The following is a 16,870-nucleotide window of genomic DNA, read 5'->3' on the forward strand; positions in this document are numbered from 1 at the left end:
TTCAGCACAGTTTTCAGTGCATTTTTTAGAGCTCGCCACAAGAAATCACTGTTTTCCGTAAACTGCGGTAAACCAGTAACAATGGAAAATGATGTTCACTGCAGATACTGCAACATTCCCTGCCTTGCACACCTTTATTTTTCCATTTTAAAAAGTGGGAGAGCTTTTGCATATCCCTGCTTTTGTTTTCAGACGGCTCAGGAAATTAGTCATATCGGCTTGTTTTTCTTCTCACTCTGAATAGGCTCATGAACACAGGGGAGGGAGGAATAAGAAGAACATATTCTTACGTAGTTGTCCCTAGCAGACCAAGTTGGGTAGAGCTGCATGTGCAGTTGTCTTTCCTTTCTGGCCAACTCGTAGTACTTGGCCTGTTCCTCCCGGGTCAGTGCATGCCACTGGAAACACACACAACAAAAGGAAGGTCAGTATTTTCACAGACTTGCCTTTATACAGTTTTTGGGTTTTGGGCAATAAAGTCTTTGATAATGGCTTTGAACTGATCTGATCATTAAACTCTCTTTCTATTGAGAATATACAAAAAAGTGAAAATAGTACAAAGAGAGAAACTTAAATGTTATTTTTCTGTGTGGAATATGTGCTCATTTTTCACTATAAATGAATTATAACGGAGATTTTTATGACAACAGGACGGTTTTTCTCTTTCTACGGCACAGATGAGCTGGATGTTGTTTTTAAATGTTTCTTCATCGCGTGTCAATTTGCATTTGCTGCCGTCGGTGGTTTCCTGAAGTGTTCCTGAGCCTTTACTGTGATAACAATCGCAGAATCATTTCTGTTTTTAATGCAGCGCAGCCCGAGGGCCCCAGGCTCAGTTTTCCAGGCCTGTTCTCAAATCCTTTGACTCTCCTAATGATGTTATGTACCGTAGACACAGTTTTACATTTAGGAGGGTAATTTTTAAACCTTGTTAACTACTGGCCATTGAAGTCTTTAATAAAATGAGAAACCTCTCTCCATTTTTCCAGAAGAAAGGCAGTGCATCTCTGGGACGCTCTCTTTATAACATAATCATGTAAGGATTTGGAGGATACAGGGGTTTGAAATGTCGGCTCACAGGAGGACGCTTCCTGGTTCGAACCCTCTGTGTGGAGTTTGCATGCTCTCCCTGTGCCTGAGTGGGTACTACAGGTTCAATAGACTGTAACTCCTCTTACTTTTTTTGCACTACTGCATGAGAATAAGGGGCGGATGTGGCTGAAAAAATGAGTCATCTACTAATCGGAAGGTCAGTGGTACGATTCCCAGCACCCATGAGCACTGGAGTGTGTGTGTGTGTGTGTGTAGTGGTAGAAAGTGCTGTGAGTGTGCAGGTAAAGTAGAGAAGTGCTAGATAAGTACCAGTCTGGTAAGTGAGGGAAACAGAGTTCACATTACCTCTCATGTTCCTCATGTGTGAAATTACTGACTGACCTGGAAACAGGATTAGTCTGCTTTTCAATGTGCATGCCTGTGTGTGTGTGTGTGTGTGTGTGTGTGTGTGTGTGTGTGTGTGTGTGTGCGTCCCTCACCCTTCGTCCCAGGATCTGATTGATGGCTGCGCTCTCTTTTAATGTGCACTCGGCGATGACCTTTGCCCTCATCTCCTTCATGTAAAGCATGAAGGCGTTCAGAGGTTTCTTGATGACCGGCTTCTTGGGCTCCTTCTCCCGCTTGGGCTCCACCTGTGGCTTCCTGATGAAGACGTGGGGTGAAGGAATGAGGCTGTGAGAACTTTATAGTTTCTTACACTGTGACAAAGGGTGGAGCCATGAATATAAATGTACCTAAAACGGAGCGAGGGGTATACTTACACGTACATGCTCCTGTCATACTGCTCGTGATCCTGTTTGCCTGTAGGGGGCACTATGGCTGGATGGGGGATCCCTGTAGGATGCATGCCCGATGGGCCGAGCATCAGCGAGTGAGAAAACCTGGTGCAGGGTAAAAAGAAGAAGAAAAAAAAAGCAGAGGAAAGGGGGTGGGGGGGATAAGACAGAGAAAGGGGGGGGGGGTGACAAAAAAGGTGAGTTCATAGAGATGCACTGAGGATAGGAGGCGGCAGGGCGGTAAGCATCAAAGCAGGAGCGACAGTTTTATGTAAGCAGTGAGCCTGAAAGCATGGAAAGTCCACTGGGCTTCATATCAGTGTTGTTTGTGTTTCATCTTGTGTCTACAGCTGAGTAAATGCAATACAGAACACGGGACAAATGTGACAAAGAAGCTCTTTAAAGTTTATTTTTGTGTAAGAGTGAAGCCATCATTTATCACCACTAGAGGGCGACCAAACATTACTGAGCGAGAGAGAGGGGAAGTGGGCACTGAGGGGAAAACGCTTCTTCGTGTGTCACACACCTTGACTCGTAGGGAGCAAAAATGCATTCCACCAATCATGATGTGATCTAGCTTTGTATTTCCCTCATATTTTCCTACCTGTTTGCAGGTTAGTTATGCGATATCTATCAGTAATTTGTCCCTAATTGTTCCATTTTGGGTTGTTAAACACTGTGCCTCTTGTCAACAGACCAGAGTCACTGACAACAGGCTATGAGGAATCCCCAGCCTGTCTGGCATAACAGGCTGGGGATTCTTCGCCTATTTTAGGCAACTAACACAAAGAGAAAGCATCTGTGTGTTGCAAGCAGAGATCTTTAAGGGTTTGCAAATTTGACTCAAGACAAAAACCCTCTTAAACTCACAGTGGGTTCACACTTAATTTTCCCGTGCGTGTGCTTGCAAACATGAAAAGCATCTGCAATGACGACTAAAAGAACACTCTTTTTTTTAAAAAACATTGAAGTTTTTACAGCGAGATAAAGACAAGACACAATTACAACCAGAACAAAGCTTAAGGGCAGCGAAAAGAAAAAATAAAGCAGCTGTCCTAATGGTTGTTTCTATTTCTCTGTGTGTGTGTGACATTTCATATTCTGCAGCAGCGATTAGCTTGGCTTGACTCAGCTTCTTTTTGGCGAAACACTGAACTGGTCCTGTTTACAGCACACTGGCTCCAATAGAATTTTACAGAAGCTGTCCAAAGAAATCAGGCCGAACATGAGTTTGCCACGGTGAATGGAAAACGCCTGCTCAGACGTTTGAGATGTGCTATAAACAGGAGTTGGTGATGCAGAGCGTTGCCCTTTTTTTTCCCCCAACCCCAACTCGGATCGGGTTGGCTCAAGCTGGCCAGTCGGCTACGGTACCTGGAGTAGGACGATGCGCTGGGGAGATTGGAGGGGTAGGGCTGCCTGAATCCACATGGGGACAGGGCAGGATAGACAGGCTGGCTCTGCCTGCCACAGCACAGCAGAGGGAAGAGACGGGAGCAGAAGATTTTAATTTAACAGGTAAAAGTTTTTTTGTTGTTGCCCTTAATGGTTAAATTAAGGAATTAGGTGGAAACAGATTCATTAAGGTCACCTAATGGAATGCTTCCAGAACCATTATTCCACTGCATAATCCTCCAAATTCCCAACAAACTTCCTTACCCCTGAAATTTGCTGTCATTCCTGTGCCTTTCCCATCCTTTAACATCAATATAAGTTGTCTCTTAATCTGGTGGAAAGTTTTGCAGAGATGCTTTCGAACACTCATTCAGCTTTTCTTTTTTTGTTCTGTGCGTGCTCAGGCATACATTTCTTCAAGTCACCCATGTACATTTCATACCGCATTGCATTTGAATACGCAAACAAAACAGAATTAAACCCAAATAAAATAAACTTCAGGACTTGTGTGTTATTTGATGGTTCTAACATAAAGTTAATTCACAATCCTTAAAGCCCGTCGTGATGCTGTGATGCACCCCCTGGAAAGCCTGGATCAGCACTGTTGACAGCTGTGCGTCAATACTTGACTTACTGGGAGCACAAACAAATACTCACACCGTGGGAGGTCGCGGGTGGGGAGCGGGTGTAGGGAAAAGCCTTTGATATGTAGAAAACCCCCCCCCCCCCTCCCCTCCCAAAAAAAAAAACCTACCTCCAGAGAGCAAATGCAACCATCCTCCCCTTCGACTGACTCATCCTGGTGTTTGTGAATGTCAGCACACGCTCGCTTGCTCCACATCTACCATTTACACCACCTTTGCAATCATCATCATTATCATCACACTCTGCTATCTCCTTTTAATCTCTTCCTCTTTGTTTCAGCTGTATCTGTTCTCCAGAGGTTTTTTACATTCAGAAAAGCCCAGCAGCAGAAACCCTAAACTGGGACGAGATCCGGAGATTAGTGGCCTCAGCTCCGGCTGTAACCCTGTTTCAGCTGAGGCCACGCTACGACACAGTTTAGACAAAAGCGGTTCAAACTAAATGGCCCATCCACTTTTCTTTCTTTTTTCCTTCATATCGCTGAATCTAATGAGTCAAACAGTCCACTAGTCAGTCCAATCCTCTTTAATCCATAGCCACTAAAATAAATCAAGTTCCCATGTTATGCATTAGGGTTTCCCCCCTTTGTTTAGTGTGCTCTATAGCTCCTTGTGTTCTGCAAAGTTAGGAGGCCACAGAAAGCACTGCTGCTGCGCCACCCGAAGCTCCTTGTTTGTAGTACAGGCTTTTCTCGTGACTTATTTACATCACTATGTAACAAGCTTGCATAGTTCACACCTAGCCCTAACAGCTCCTTCAACATGCTGGCAGTCAAAACAATGAGCAGCTGCCTCCCAACCTGCACCTGAAGAACCCAGGAACAAGCACATGACTTTTATTTTTGATTGCATTGTCCTTGCAACCACAGAGGAAAAAAAGCTCAACTGCTTGTTAGGAATCATCTGACTGTAAACCTGTTAAAAACTTGAGGCATACTCAAGTTAATACCCACTTCTACAGTTTGATAGAAATTGATCTGGAGCTGCTGCAAAATGTACTCAGTTATTCCTTTGCCCACTCACCACCTCTCCATTAACTTTAATAAAATCCGGCTTAGTAGTTGCTTTTTAATGCGATCTCGCTGACAGCTACTTGGTCTCCGCCTTGGTGGAGGAATAAATGGTCACGATGGGGTTGGTTTTGGAAACAATGTCAATGCATGAAACCAATGTGTGACGTATTAACCTCTGCAGGGGGCCGGGGGGGTTGTTAGCCTACAGCTCTTAAAGAGCTGAGTCTACACTTGAACAGCTATGGTATGCAACTAATACACTCACTTTTGCCAGGTCAGCTGACCAGCCAGTGCACACTAGGCTTTTAAAAAGGGAAGCCTTAAAGAACAAAGATCTAAAACAGTGTTTCAAGCGGGCGCAGTTTGTTTTTTTCATGTTTTTTCTTCAACATTAACGCATCTAAACCCATTTTAGTAGACTCCCAAGATTCAATCTTGAACTTTTAAATGAATACAATATTAATCTAATTGCCCACGCCTCCTGTGGACCTTCATTTGTCCCTACAAGAAGAGAGTTTGATGCTTTATCTCCAAAAGAAACCGCAACTGCTCTGATGCCAAGACCCTCAAAAAGACTTCAGGTGCTTTCTCAAAGGGTCGGTAAGTACAGTATAATTGTTTTGGATTAACAGAGTTAGAATTGGTCACATGACATTCAATCATCAACCAGACCTCCATACTTGTGATTTAAGCTGCTCATTGATAGAAAATAAGGTTATTAGTCATGTTCTTCATATTCTTTTATTTGTTATTTTTCTGTTCTCTGATAACAGCTTACAATTTTGATTTTAAATGTCTGCATCGCTTAAAGCAAGACTCTTTGGTCAGCAGGAGGTAAAAGCTTTTATAATTCCTGATGTAATGGATTTAACCAGCCAGCAGGCTAAAGGGACGGTTGGAGGTGGTCGTGGAGGGACGGACTTAAAGACAAAAAGAGAGAAAGAACAGAAAACAACAGTTTGACATTTAACTGCTCATTCTCCATGTTATTCCCGCCTCCTCCTTCCACAAAGAAGCACACTATAAGGGGCCAAAACAAAGCAGATAATCTGGGTTAAAGGAGATTAACTGTTAGTAATACTTGTGAAAGTCCATGATGAAGAGCTCTTGTCTGAAAAAGATAAAAAACCCCGGAAATCACAGACTTGAGAAATGTCTAGGGACATGCAGCTTGTCCTACAGAAGCACACAAAATAAAGAAAACACAAAGAAAAAAAAATAAACACACACACATGTAAGCTAATGCCCACAAAAACTTTTTAAGCTTTCATCCCAAATCTCCATGACATTTGATGTAAGCCTTTAACTATTCTGAGAGGGGATTTGTCCAGGCACAGATGCTGTAGGTTGGAATAAATGGATTTGTGTTGATCCATAAATCAATGGGACGTTTGACATTATAAGTTCACAATCAACCAGCATGACATTGGAGGCTCACAATCAGCTCTGAATGGATGGAAACCTGGATGACTGAATATGGAACAGATGTGCCCGTTTTAGGTGTCCAGCGTAGCTTTCTGCATCGCCGCTTTTTGCACGCCGAGCCCATGAGAAACAGACTTAAGGAATTCTATCACTAGAAACACAGTGCAGTGGCTACAACTCCAAAACCAACATTTTCTTCATTGTTTGGAAATCTTTGAACCCACCCGATTGTGATGTTTGCAGTCATCAGGACATCTTTAAAGACGTGTTTCATAGAAACATCCTTCAGTTTAAAGACCACAAAACGCTTCTTTATATATAGAGAAAATGTGCCGCAGAGGACTTTCTTGAGGCCAATCACCATTACTTTGATTGACCTTTCATTTAAAATTTGCAGCTGTCGACACTCATTATGTTTTAACCAGAGGCCACGGGTCGAAGTCCTCAACAAACAGGATCAAAGGCTGTGGCTTCCATGACAACGGGTTATCTGAGCTGACACCAGATGAACCTGTGATGTATGCACATCGGCATAGGTCAATGAAATGATAACAGTGTTTGGGAAAAAACGGGGATAACAGTTTGGAGGCCACTGCGGCTCCTTTAATCAGGCTGAAAGAGGAACATTGGTGGGGTTAAGGGTTAGTTACAAGTTTGTGATGGGAAACCTGGTCCAGAAGAACACCACTGATTGGATTATGAAGCATAAACTATAAAGACGACATTCACATATCTTTGATATTTCTGACCAACATTTTAAAACACAAAAGATATGCAGTTTACTATGATTACTATGCTGGAGCAAAGTACAGTGTAGCTTTAATTTGTGGCTTCAACTAATAATTCTTTTCGATATTTCTCTTTGACAATTTTAGTCTATAGCAGGCTGCCAAACATAAGGCCCAGGGTCTAGAATCGGCCTGCCAAAGACTCCAATTTGGCCCACTGGATGGCTTTGGAAAATGCAACATTTTGTTTAGATATTTAACTGTGTTTTCATTAGTTGTATGGCTTCTCCATGGCTATTTATTCTTCGCAGAAGAAAATAAGTAATAGATAAACAAATAACTACCAGAAAGTTCATATTTTTTTACTGTATACTATAGAAATGTATGACTTTTACAGTGAGTTCATAGTTTAAAAAAGAGAAGAAAAAAAGATATTCTTTCAGTAATTTCTGTAATTTTACACATGCAATTCTTACAATTGAAACCCAAAGCCACATGTCTTTATCCTGTAGAAAAACTGAGCTGTACTGTTGAAACTGCACTTCTTTTTCTTATACTATGTCAGGGATTAAATGTGCAGTTAAACTTCTTTACACTGACAAAAAGATGAGTTTCACTGGTCAGTCCCACTTATGATCAAAGTGGGACCCAATGTAAAATGGGTTTGACACCCCTTTAGGTTTATAGGACGCTGGAAAATACTGAAAAATGTCCATCAGACATCACCAAAGCATAGAAAACATGAAAAAACCCCATTGGATTCAGAGGGTAGGGCATTGTTTTGTCCCACTTTTAGTTAGGAATGACACAAATGATCTAAAGTCCTGTGCAGACAGCCAGACATGCACTTCTTTTCCAGTGCAGGGCTTCAACATCTGGTCACTTTTCCATAATAGCCACAGCAGCAATTTTACCAAGTCAGACCTGGTAACGTTTACAGAACATAACACAAGTCTGAACTGAACGCAGTCGCATTAGCAGACAGGCACGCACAAGATTACAGCTGTAAATCTCTATCATGTGTCCCTGAATTGCCCAGCTCGCTATAAAACACGACTGTTTGGAAGAGGGACGCAAATATCGATAACACGCACACCACGACCTTACATCTTAAATCAGCTGCAGCGAGATGAGGACTTTTCTCAATTACTATTTCTTGCATTTTCACTATTTCCTCATCTATAAGAGAGATGTCAAGAATGTGAATGCCTCACAGCACTGAAGCACAAGTACAACAAATGGTGTGAATACCAAGGAGAGACAGAGAGAAAGTCTGTGCTGTGTCTGAACTTTGATGTGAGCACCTGAATGACATCCCTTTATCAGACTGGTGAAGGTTGCAAAGGTACGTATCGCCCATCTGATTTAAGAAAGGGGCTAATTTGACTCACCAACTCATCGAGGGAGTGATCTGGCTGACGCCACCAGGAGGGAGGGAGTAATATCCTGAGAGGTCCTGGGACTGATGCCTGTGAACGCCTGGAGGACACACAGACACACACACATTAACATCATTGTAATCAGGGTTTTCTCAGTGTTTGAACATCCCCAGCCCACAGGTCTGATGGGTTTAGCAGTGTAAGCAGCATAGGAACCTGCCATTAAACACGTTAACACACTGACTCACATATTCTCGGTCACTGTGGCATACTCTGTCTTTCTGTGTGTGTGTGTGTGTGTGTTTGTGTCTTCCACTAGAAACCAATGATGCCAGTCGGTTTCACTGGTTTATTCCACACAAGTCGGGGTCTGTCGTAAAAGCGGCCACATTTTAAAAACCCACAACGACACGGGCAGACGCACACCCAGACGAGCATCCAAACAAACACTCTTTGTCTCTACTTTTAGCAAAAATGTTTTCGAACAAAAGAAACACAGACTGCTTGACTCTGTGCCCTCACACAGAAAATATCCAGTCTCTCTCTTTCTCTCTCTCTCTTTGTGCCCTTCAAAGGAAGTCATTTGTCAACAGGCAGCACCTAGCACTTAGCGCGGCCCGGCTGCTAACCTGTGTTTGCAGCAGAGGAATGCTCTAGATGACTGTAATTTGGCCGCGGCTCCGGGCCTGTTTCGGGACCCCGAGCCGCTATAAATCTGGATGACAGGAACGAGACTGAGTCAGTCGACCTGTCTCACCACTCAACCCTTCCTCCCATTCCTCTGTCTGTCCCACCACGCCCTTCCTCCCTTCTCCTCTTGTCCCTCATCCCTCCCCTGGTGCCCTCCACCCTCCCACTGTCCGGGTTCCTCTTATTGCTCGTCTCTGCCCTGCTTCTCACCCCATCTTGACCCTTTTGCCTCTCTGTTTCCCATCCTTCGCGTCTCACCCTCTTTCATTAAAGACCCCTTTCATCCTTTTTCCCTCATCATTACACCTTCATTCCTTGTCATCCTCCCCTCCCCTGCACACCTTTTGAGTATTTAATGGCGACGTTTTCAAGTTGCAAGCCTTCATCGGTCTCTCTCTGTTCTTGCTTCTTTTTAAATAATGTCATTCACAGTTTTATTCATGCAGCTTGTGTGAACAAACTTCACCCTGCGTGCACGATGAAGTGTAAGTAAGCAGTTGAGTATTTAGTTAAACTTGTTAAGCTTCACTCACAGAGAATATCTAAAAATGCTGCAGCGGGTGCTTGACTCAAACTGGTTCGCAGCAGTACAGTAATGATTAGCTGACCAGCCAAAGTAGCCACAGAGCGCGCTCAGTACGCCGCTTTGTATGTATATCAAGAAGAAGAAGGGACTTTTGGGCTGCTGCAGCCACTTCCCTTCAGAGATTGTTCAACATATAGAAGTTTTTGATGAGGGGTAAATTCCATTTATTGGAAACATCAGGCTTACATTCAGAGTGTGCTCGTACTGACGAAAAACTGCTGTGCCACAATAACAGTCGCACAACCAAAGGCAGCAAAACAAGGGTCGGGGGGTGGAAGGGGGGACTTTTTGTTGCGTGGCAAAGTGCTGTATCATTTTGCAACAATTTGTGTCATCCGAGACAACAAGTACAAGTAGATTTTGGGTGCCACTTACGTGTTACTCTGCTTGTTTTGCTGTTTTTCTACCTTTAATACAATTTTTTTACTCTCTTTTATTATGCTTTATAGTTTTTACACTGTTCCACTACATGAAACTACATGAATTTTACTGTATCACATTCAGATTTGATGTACTTAAAGATAATATTAATATATATTTTAGTTAAATAACTTATTTTTACTTTTACTCTCTCTCTCTTTTTTTTTGCTGTAGCTTGTGTTCTTTTTACCTTGCTGAGATATTTGTTTAGTCATCATTATTTGAGGTTTGGAAGCATTCACTTATGCACAGTTCTCCTGAAATCTTGCCACAGCATTTCAATCAGGCTGAGGTCTGGACTTTGACTGGGCCGTTGCAACACCTCGATTCCTTGGGATTATTGTCCCGTTGAATGATCGAGTTTTGGCCCAGTTCCAGCTGTCAGACAGACGGCCTCACATTTGACTCTACAGAGGAGTTCATCGCCGATTCAACCTAAGCCATGCTGCCATGTTCTTTTTTCTGGCAACACATCCAAACAAGCCATACTTATTCAGTCTTCTTCTAATTGTACGGTCATGAACTTTAACATTTAACAGCCTCTAGAGTCTGAAATGTAGCTCTTGCATTTCTACAGTTTTTCTGAGCATTGCACAGTCTTGTGACATTCCTGCAGAGGAGCAAACTATCAAAACCGCTGTTACAGAGATGCTGACACTGGCTCACGATTAATGATTGATGAAATGGATTTGATTAGCAGTGCCTGGCTGCTACGTACCCCCTAAAATCCTATGGAAATAGTAAGCACGCACTTTCTTTTTTCCACTTTAATATTTTGTTGTAGTTTGTGTTGAAAGGTTTGGCTGCTATAAACACACGAATTACATGATAAATGAAGTATGTGCTATCTTAACAAGGGTATAAAGTTACAAAGTGGCATTTTTTCCCATACACACACATAGGTGAGTCATTGCGACTACTTTAGATGTAACTGAAACCCTGCGAGATTAAGAAATGTGTCAGAAATGTCTGCTGCTGTGCTAAAAAGGTGAAGGTACAGTACACATCTGCGTACATAAAAACTCTGAAACAGAAGTTAAACATGAAAAAACCCTCCTACAGGTACTTGTATGTATGCTAAACTGCTAGACAACTGAGAACACCATCACACTGTGTTTTATTTTCAACTGCAGCATGAAAGCCTTTTCATATCTCTACCATTTCCTCTCTGAGGCAACAGCGACTGAGGCTCATGGGTATTGTAGTGTTTTGTAGGCATCTGCCATGCCAAACTGACATTTCTCAGAAGTAGTGGCTGAAATAATTACATCCGGTGGCGACAAATGAAATTATCCAGGACTCCACACGCACACACCTTGGAGCATGCAGCTTGCAGCACCGTGTTAAGAAACATTTGCTGCCTCAGAAGAACAATTGCACAGCCTCACCAGCATCACCAACATGGGCCATTTTGTCTCTTTGTTAGTGACAATCTGAATGTGCCCTCATGTGAGTTTCACTGTCAACACGGTTAACTTAAAGATGGTTAATCTGATGAGAGTGTCAGACTGCCAAGTTAACCCCTTCGAGCGCAAATGTTCTGAAAACACGTGATCGGCAGTAATAACAACAGCAGATGCTAATACTTCTTGTGATATTGAAACTTAACATCCTTTTTCGAAATTACCCATTTTCCCTAAAATGACTGTATGGCAAACATCAAAGTCGAAATCCTACATGCGAACTGCACACAAGTTTTTATTTTAGCAGTTAATCTTCACACCTTAATGCGAAGGAAACTTGATCATGGTTTCTGTAAGTCACCTTTTTGCCCTTGCTATCAGTTTGTCTGCTGTTGGGAAACCTGAAGGGGAAAATTAGCAGCAGTAATGGGGCAGTTTTCTTTGGAATGCCCCTTTTAGCGCGGCCGTCTAATAACAACTACAGCAACTATCTCACGGTCTCCATGTTGGCGTCTCGGGAAACACTTCAAAGAGGAACCATTTGAGTCAAAGTGGCTGCGTGTGAGCTCAGTATTAGAACGTGTGCATGTTAAACTGAGAGTCGAGAAGCTGAAAATAGTATTCCTGCACTGATAATGTGCCGCGGTGGTTATAACCACTGAGAGTGAAAGCGATGCAGCATCTGAGCCATTAAATGACTTGACAATCAGCCAGTGTGGTGTACATAAAAGAGCCCAAAGACCAGAAGAAACTGTGCAGAGTTTTGTTACAGTAAGGGCAGTAATAAGTGCTGACAAATTTTACACAAGTACTGGAACTGTTTCTTTCTTTCCTTTTTTTAAGCGCAAACATCAAAAGCTGCAGTAATAGTAAAAGTCAGTTTTTTACAGTGTAAAACTACAGATTGTCGAATATGACTCTTATTTTTTTTCTTATTATTCATCGTCGATACACAGTTTCTCCTTTTAAGCAGGGTGACTCACACTCTCGCTTCCAATTCAAAAAAATGTAACAGCTAGCACAAACAGGCTCCGATGACCCAATTTAAAATTATTTAACGTTTTGCATTTTTACCCCAATTTAACTCTATTATTTTAACTCTTGCGCTCATTCGCCTTTACACTCTTTTCACTGCGTCTCTCTCGCACAGCGACTCGTTTCTTTTCAAAATAAGGCGATCGCTTAATGAAGAAAAGCACTACAGGTTAAAGAGCCTCAAATAGTTAATAGCCAGCACTTTAAACTGATGTGACTGTAATATAATTAAATTTACTTGCATTAATATAGGCATTTTAATCCCACATTCATGCAGCACTTTATTCTAAACACTTCAATAACGTCATCTACCTCACATTCACAGCCGGTTTAATCACCTGTTACCCTGCATGCAATGTTGGGCTGTGGGAAGAAACCCAGGCAGGCACAGGGTGAACATGTAAGCTCCACATGGGATTCAGCCGGGATTCAAACCAGGAACCTTCTTGATCTGAGATGTTTATGTCTCAATTACTCCGGTAAGCTTGGAACTATAATCACTATTTAAAAAATACGATTAAATAAATTTGTGTTAACAACTATTCATTTGTTGCAAATAAACATAAATAAATAAAAAGTTGATTTCCAGCCTCGTCAGCTATTTCACGTTTGGCACTCCTGAAGTAATCAAAGCTTACTATATGACAACAGATTGTCTCACACACACATGCACTCCCCTTCCGATTTACAGTAATACATACAATAGCATACAGTAAGTGTTAATCACATGGCAGGGTGATGGTAAGCAGGCATGTTTCACTTCTCTGTATTTTATAATCTATTGTCTGGGCAAATATTGTCTTCCTTTTTTCCCCCCACTTGAGAAACATTGCCAGGTTCAGTCCTACAGTATCACGGTCTAGAAGTTGTTGTTTGTGTCTTTATGTCATCATCGCGTCTTTACTGTAATTCCTTGTTCACTTGTCTCAATAAAACCTCGAGTCGAATTTGAACCTTAGGTACTCTCATTTAACACTGTTGCTAATTCAGCTGCTTCAGAGTCTGGTTTTTACCTCCCTGCATCCACAGAAGGTCCTTAAGGTTTTGTGGACTACTAGAGACTCTGTACGTCGCTCCCACTCAGCTTAAGATTTGTGGACTCAAAAGTCATCTTTTTAAACTTGCCCTTCGTAACTTTTTGTCCTTATTATTCATTTACTTTTTTGACCATTTTTGTCGTTTAGCACTTTGTAATATTTGTCTTCAAACGTGCTATAAATACAATTTTTACTTACAAACAGTCATATCTGAATCGAGATGTTGCCCAATCTAAAGGGAATGTTCCACTTTTGAATCACACGCGGTGTTACGCTTGACTGGAGAAATGACTGAATTTACTAAGCCGACCAGCTGGGTCACACTATGTCAAACACAACCCGGCAGAAAGGTCACTGCAGCGTTCGAATCTCCTGGATTTACTGACAGTGAAATTTCCTGCTTTCCTTTTCAGGTTGTAAAACACTTTCACCTGTATTTTTGAGCTTGGAAGGTGCTACACGAATGATGGATTATTGGTAAGACATTGAAGCTTAAAGTGGCTTAACGTGAATTAGATGTATAAAAGTTTGAAGTTCCAGGCCTTTTTTCTAAATGTGAAAATTAGTTAAAGTCCATGATTTTTGCTTTTAAAAAAAGCCTTTTCATTATGATTGTTTCATCTGTCAGACAAATAAATGTGTTAGATAATTACAAGACTGTTTAAAGTTTATCACTTTGGGTGGCAAAAAAACAGGAGTAAAACACAGTGTTGTTAACAAGCTCTTTGGTTATCCTTCCATTCCTGTCATTGCCACTGCAGCTTCTAATTTTAAGTCTCTCGGTGACGTAAAGTGGGGCTTAGGTATGACAGTGTCTGTGACTGTGCAGCACCTAAATTTAAAACTAGGATTAACGAATCTTTCTGTCACTGAAATTTCTCTAAATACTTCATAAATATTCACTGGGTTGAAGTTTTACAGTGGAGGAAATGTTTACTTGATCCTCTGCTGAATATCCAAGTTTGTTCACTTCCGAAAACTGTTTCATGATAGTTTCATTTTAATGGAGACAGACGGAATATTAACCAAAACACATCACAAAAATGTTATAAATTGATTTGCATGTCATTGAGTGAAATAAGTGTTTGAAATAAGCAAAACATGGTGGAGAAAACCATTGTTGGAACCACGGCGGTAAAACATTTCTTTTAGTTGGTCACCGGGTTTGCACACATGTCAGGGACAGATGTCTGGAGAATGGGTAGGCCACTTCTTTGTTGCCTTAGCGATATGTTTGGGTCATTATCATGCTGGAAGACCGATCCATGACCCAACTCCAGAATTCTGGCTAAGGGAAGGAGATTTTACAGTACCTGGCACATTAATTGGCCCCTAAATGCAGTGAAGTCATTCTGTACCCTTAGCAGGAAAAATCATAATGATTCCACTTCCATGCTTGACTGTGCTGATGATGTTTTGTGGGTCATACTCAGCATTTCTCTCCCTCCAAACATCTTGATTTTGAGGTCTACTTCTGTCCCAATCAGCTGAGGGTCGGGGCAGATGGCCAGTTTCTCGTGATCTATTTCTCATGATCATCCTCACCCTATGAAGCAAGATCCTGCAATGCAGCCCCTGATTGAGAGTGATTGATAGTCATTTTATATTTCTTTCCATTTCTGAATAATCACACCAACAGGTGTCACCTTCTCACCAAGGTCTACAGGGCAGGGCTACAGTCTTGTCCCTGACTTCCTCTGACAGCTCTTTGGTCTTGGACATGATGGTGGAGAGATTAGAATGGGAGAAATTGATTCTGTATTTTAAAAAAGCGCTTTATGCTTTCTGTAATTGATGACTGATCAAATGATTGTAATATGTTTTCCACTGGGCCACACAGGCAGTCAGTAGAAGCCAGAATTGTGTCTGGGTTGTAGGGGCTTAAATACATATTTCAGTCACTGACATACAAATCAATTTATAACTTTTATGTTTTTTAAATTTATTTTTGATTGATATTCTGTCTCTCTTCATCAAAATGGAATTACCATAAAATAAATTAGACATCGATCATTTCTTTGTGAGTGAGCAAACTTAGAAATTCAGCAGGGGATCAAGTAAGTATTTCCCCCGCGCTAAGTTTTCTGCTGACAACTTTAACGGCCAATTTTAATACACTGAATAAAAGAAGTGAAACATGCTATGAGAAAGATGATGCAACATGTGCATTACTTTAGGGGAAATTAACGGGAAAATTAAGGGGGTTGTAAAGTTGAAATATAGCTAAAGGTAAGGCAACTCCGTATTTAGGCAGCAGTGAATAACAGACAGTGGGTGGTGATGGAAATAACAGAGGAAGTAAACTGTGTGGTGAGAATAAATGACAGATGTAGGCTCTGTGTACAATAAAGGATATTAAAAAAAGAACATTTATATCTTTAACTGTTTCAAAAAAACAAAAACAAAACAGAAATAAACCCACAAGTATTGTGATGTTTGTCATTAACATTGACGTCCACTCACGGGAATTTCTTATTGCCTCTAATGATGTCACAAAGAGCAGAACAACAACAGGAAAGATGAACTTTCACACGTCGATGGTGCGGTGCTTCTGAAGAAAGGCCCAAGGCCACAAGAAAGATTCAAAGTAGGTGATTGATTAAATAAATTTAAAAAAACTGTAATCACAGCTCTTTCCTTCCTGACCTTTTACTCGAAGTGATGCAGATGACGCAATAACAATCAGAAGCCTGGAGAGTAAGCAAAGTCATCTTAAGGTCAAGAAATCCAGAGGAAATTTGTAACCATAATTTGTTAATTGTTCAACTAAAAGCAAAATAAAAAAAACATAAACAGAGTTTTGTATAAATGACCTCGTTGTTTAACTGAGCTTCTCTCTCTTTTGTGTAATTTTCATCTTAATGTCTTATTGTATATTATTTACTGAGCTGTGTCATTTTCATTTAAGCTATTTCAGTGGTTTGGCTGCTGTAGCACAGAAGCTTTCCAGCCTTCAGGATAGATAATATACGTCTTATCTTATCGGCTACCTGTTTTATATTACTGAGGTTTTGCTGTGGGCCTGCACGTTCTGTGATGCCAATAAAACAATTTCACAGGGGATAAGCAGTCAGGCACAAGTGTGTTTTTGCATAAACTCTCCAGAAATACATGGGTAAACACAAAGACAACATGCAGCCTCGCCGCAGGACACTTTTTAGCCAGTTTCTCAGCTGATTTCAGGCTATTGAGTGGACTAATGTGTTTCACCTCTGATTTATCAATAAAGATTTCCATGTAATGCAAGGCTTTGTTACAGAGGAGCTATATGCAGCACTGTAGACAC

The 16,870-nt window shown here is 41.4% G+C and overlaps 1 protein-coding gene across 9 annotated transcripts in view; it reads right to left on the reverse strand.

Annotated features, from left to right (window-relative positions):
* The window catches only part of tcf7 (transcription factor 7), a 75,235-nt gene that overhangs the window by 10,958 nt on the left and 47,407 nt on the right, over positions 1–16,870 (reverse strand). For 8 of the 9 annotated variants that reach the window (XR_014279253.1, XM_082548899.1, XM_082548900.1 and 5 more), the window contains exons 5-9: positions 8,426–8,513; positions 3,204–3,293; positions 1,815–1,934; positions 1,533–1,695; positions 291–398 (exon numbers count right to left, since the gene is read on the reverse strand). Coding sequence is in view for 8 of the 9 variants with exons in the window: in XM_082548899.1 (XP_082405025.1) it covers positions 291–398; positions 1,533–1,695; positions 1,815–1,934; positions 3,204–3,293; positions 8,426–8,513 (569 nt within the window). In the remaining variant the exon portion in view is untranslated. The remainder of the gene's footprint in view (positions 1–290; positions 399–1,532; positions 1,696–1,814; positions 1,935–3,203; positions 3,294–8,425; positions 8,514–16,870) is intronic. The other variant, XM_082548901.1, reaches the window with a different exon arrangement.

Source organism: Aulonocara stuartgranti (genome assembly GCF_965226115.1).
Source record: "Aulonocara stuartgranti genome assembly, chromosome: 10".
Lineage (NCBI taxonomy): Eukaryota > Metazoa > Chordata > Actinopteri > Cichliformes > Cichlidae > Aulonocara > Aulonocara stuartgranti.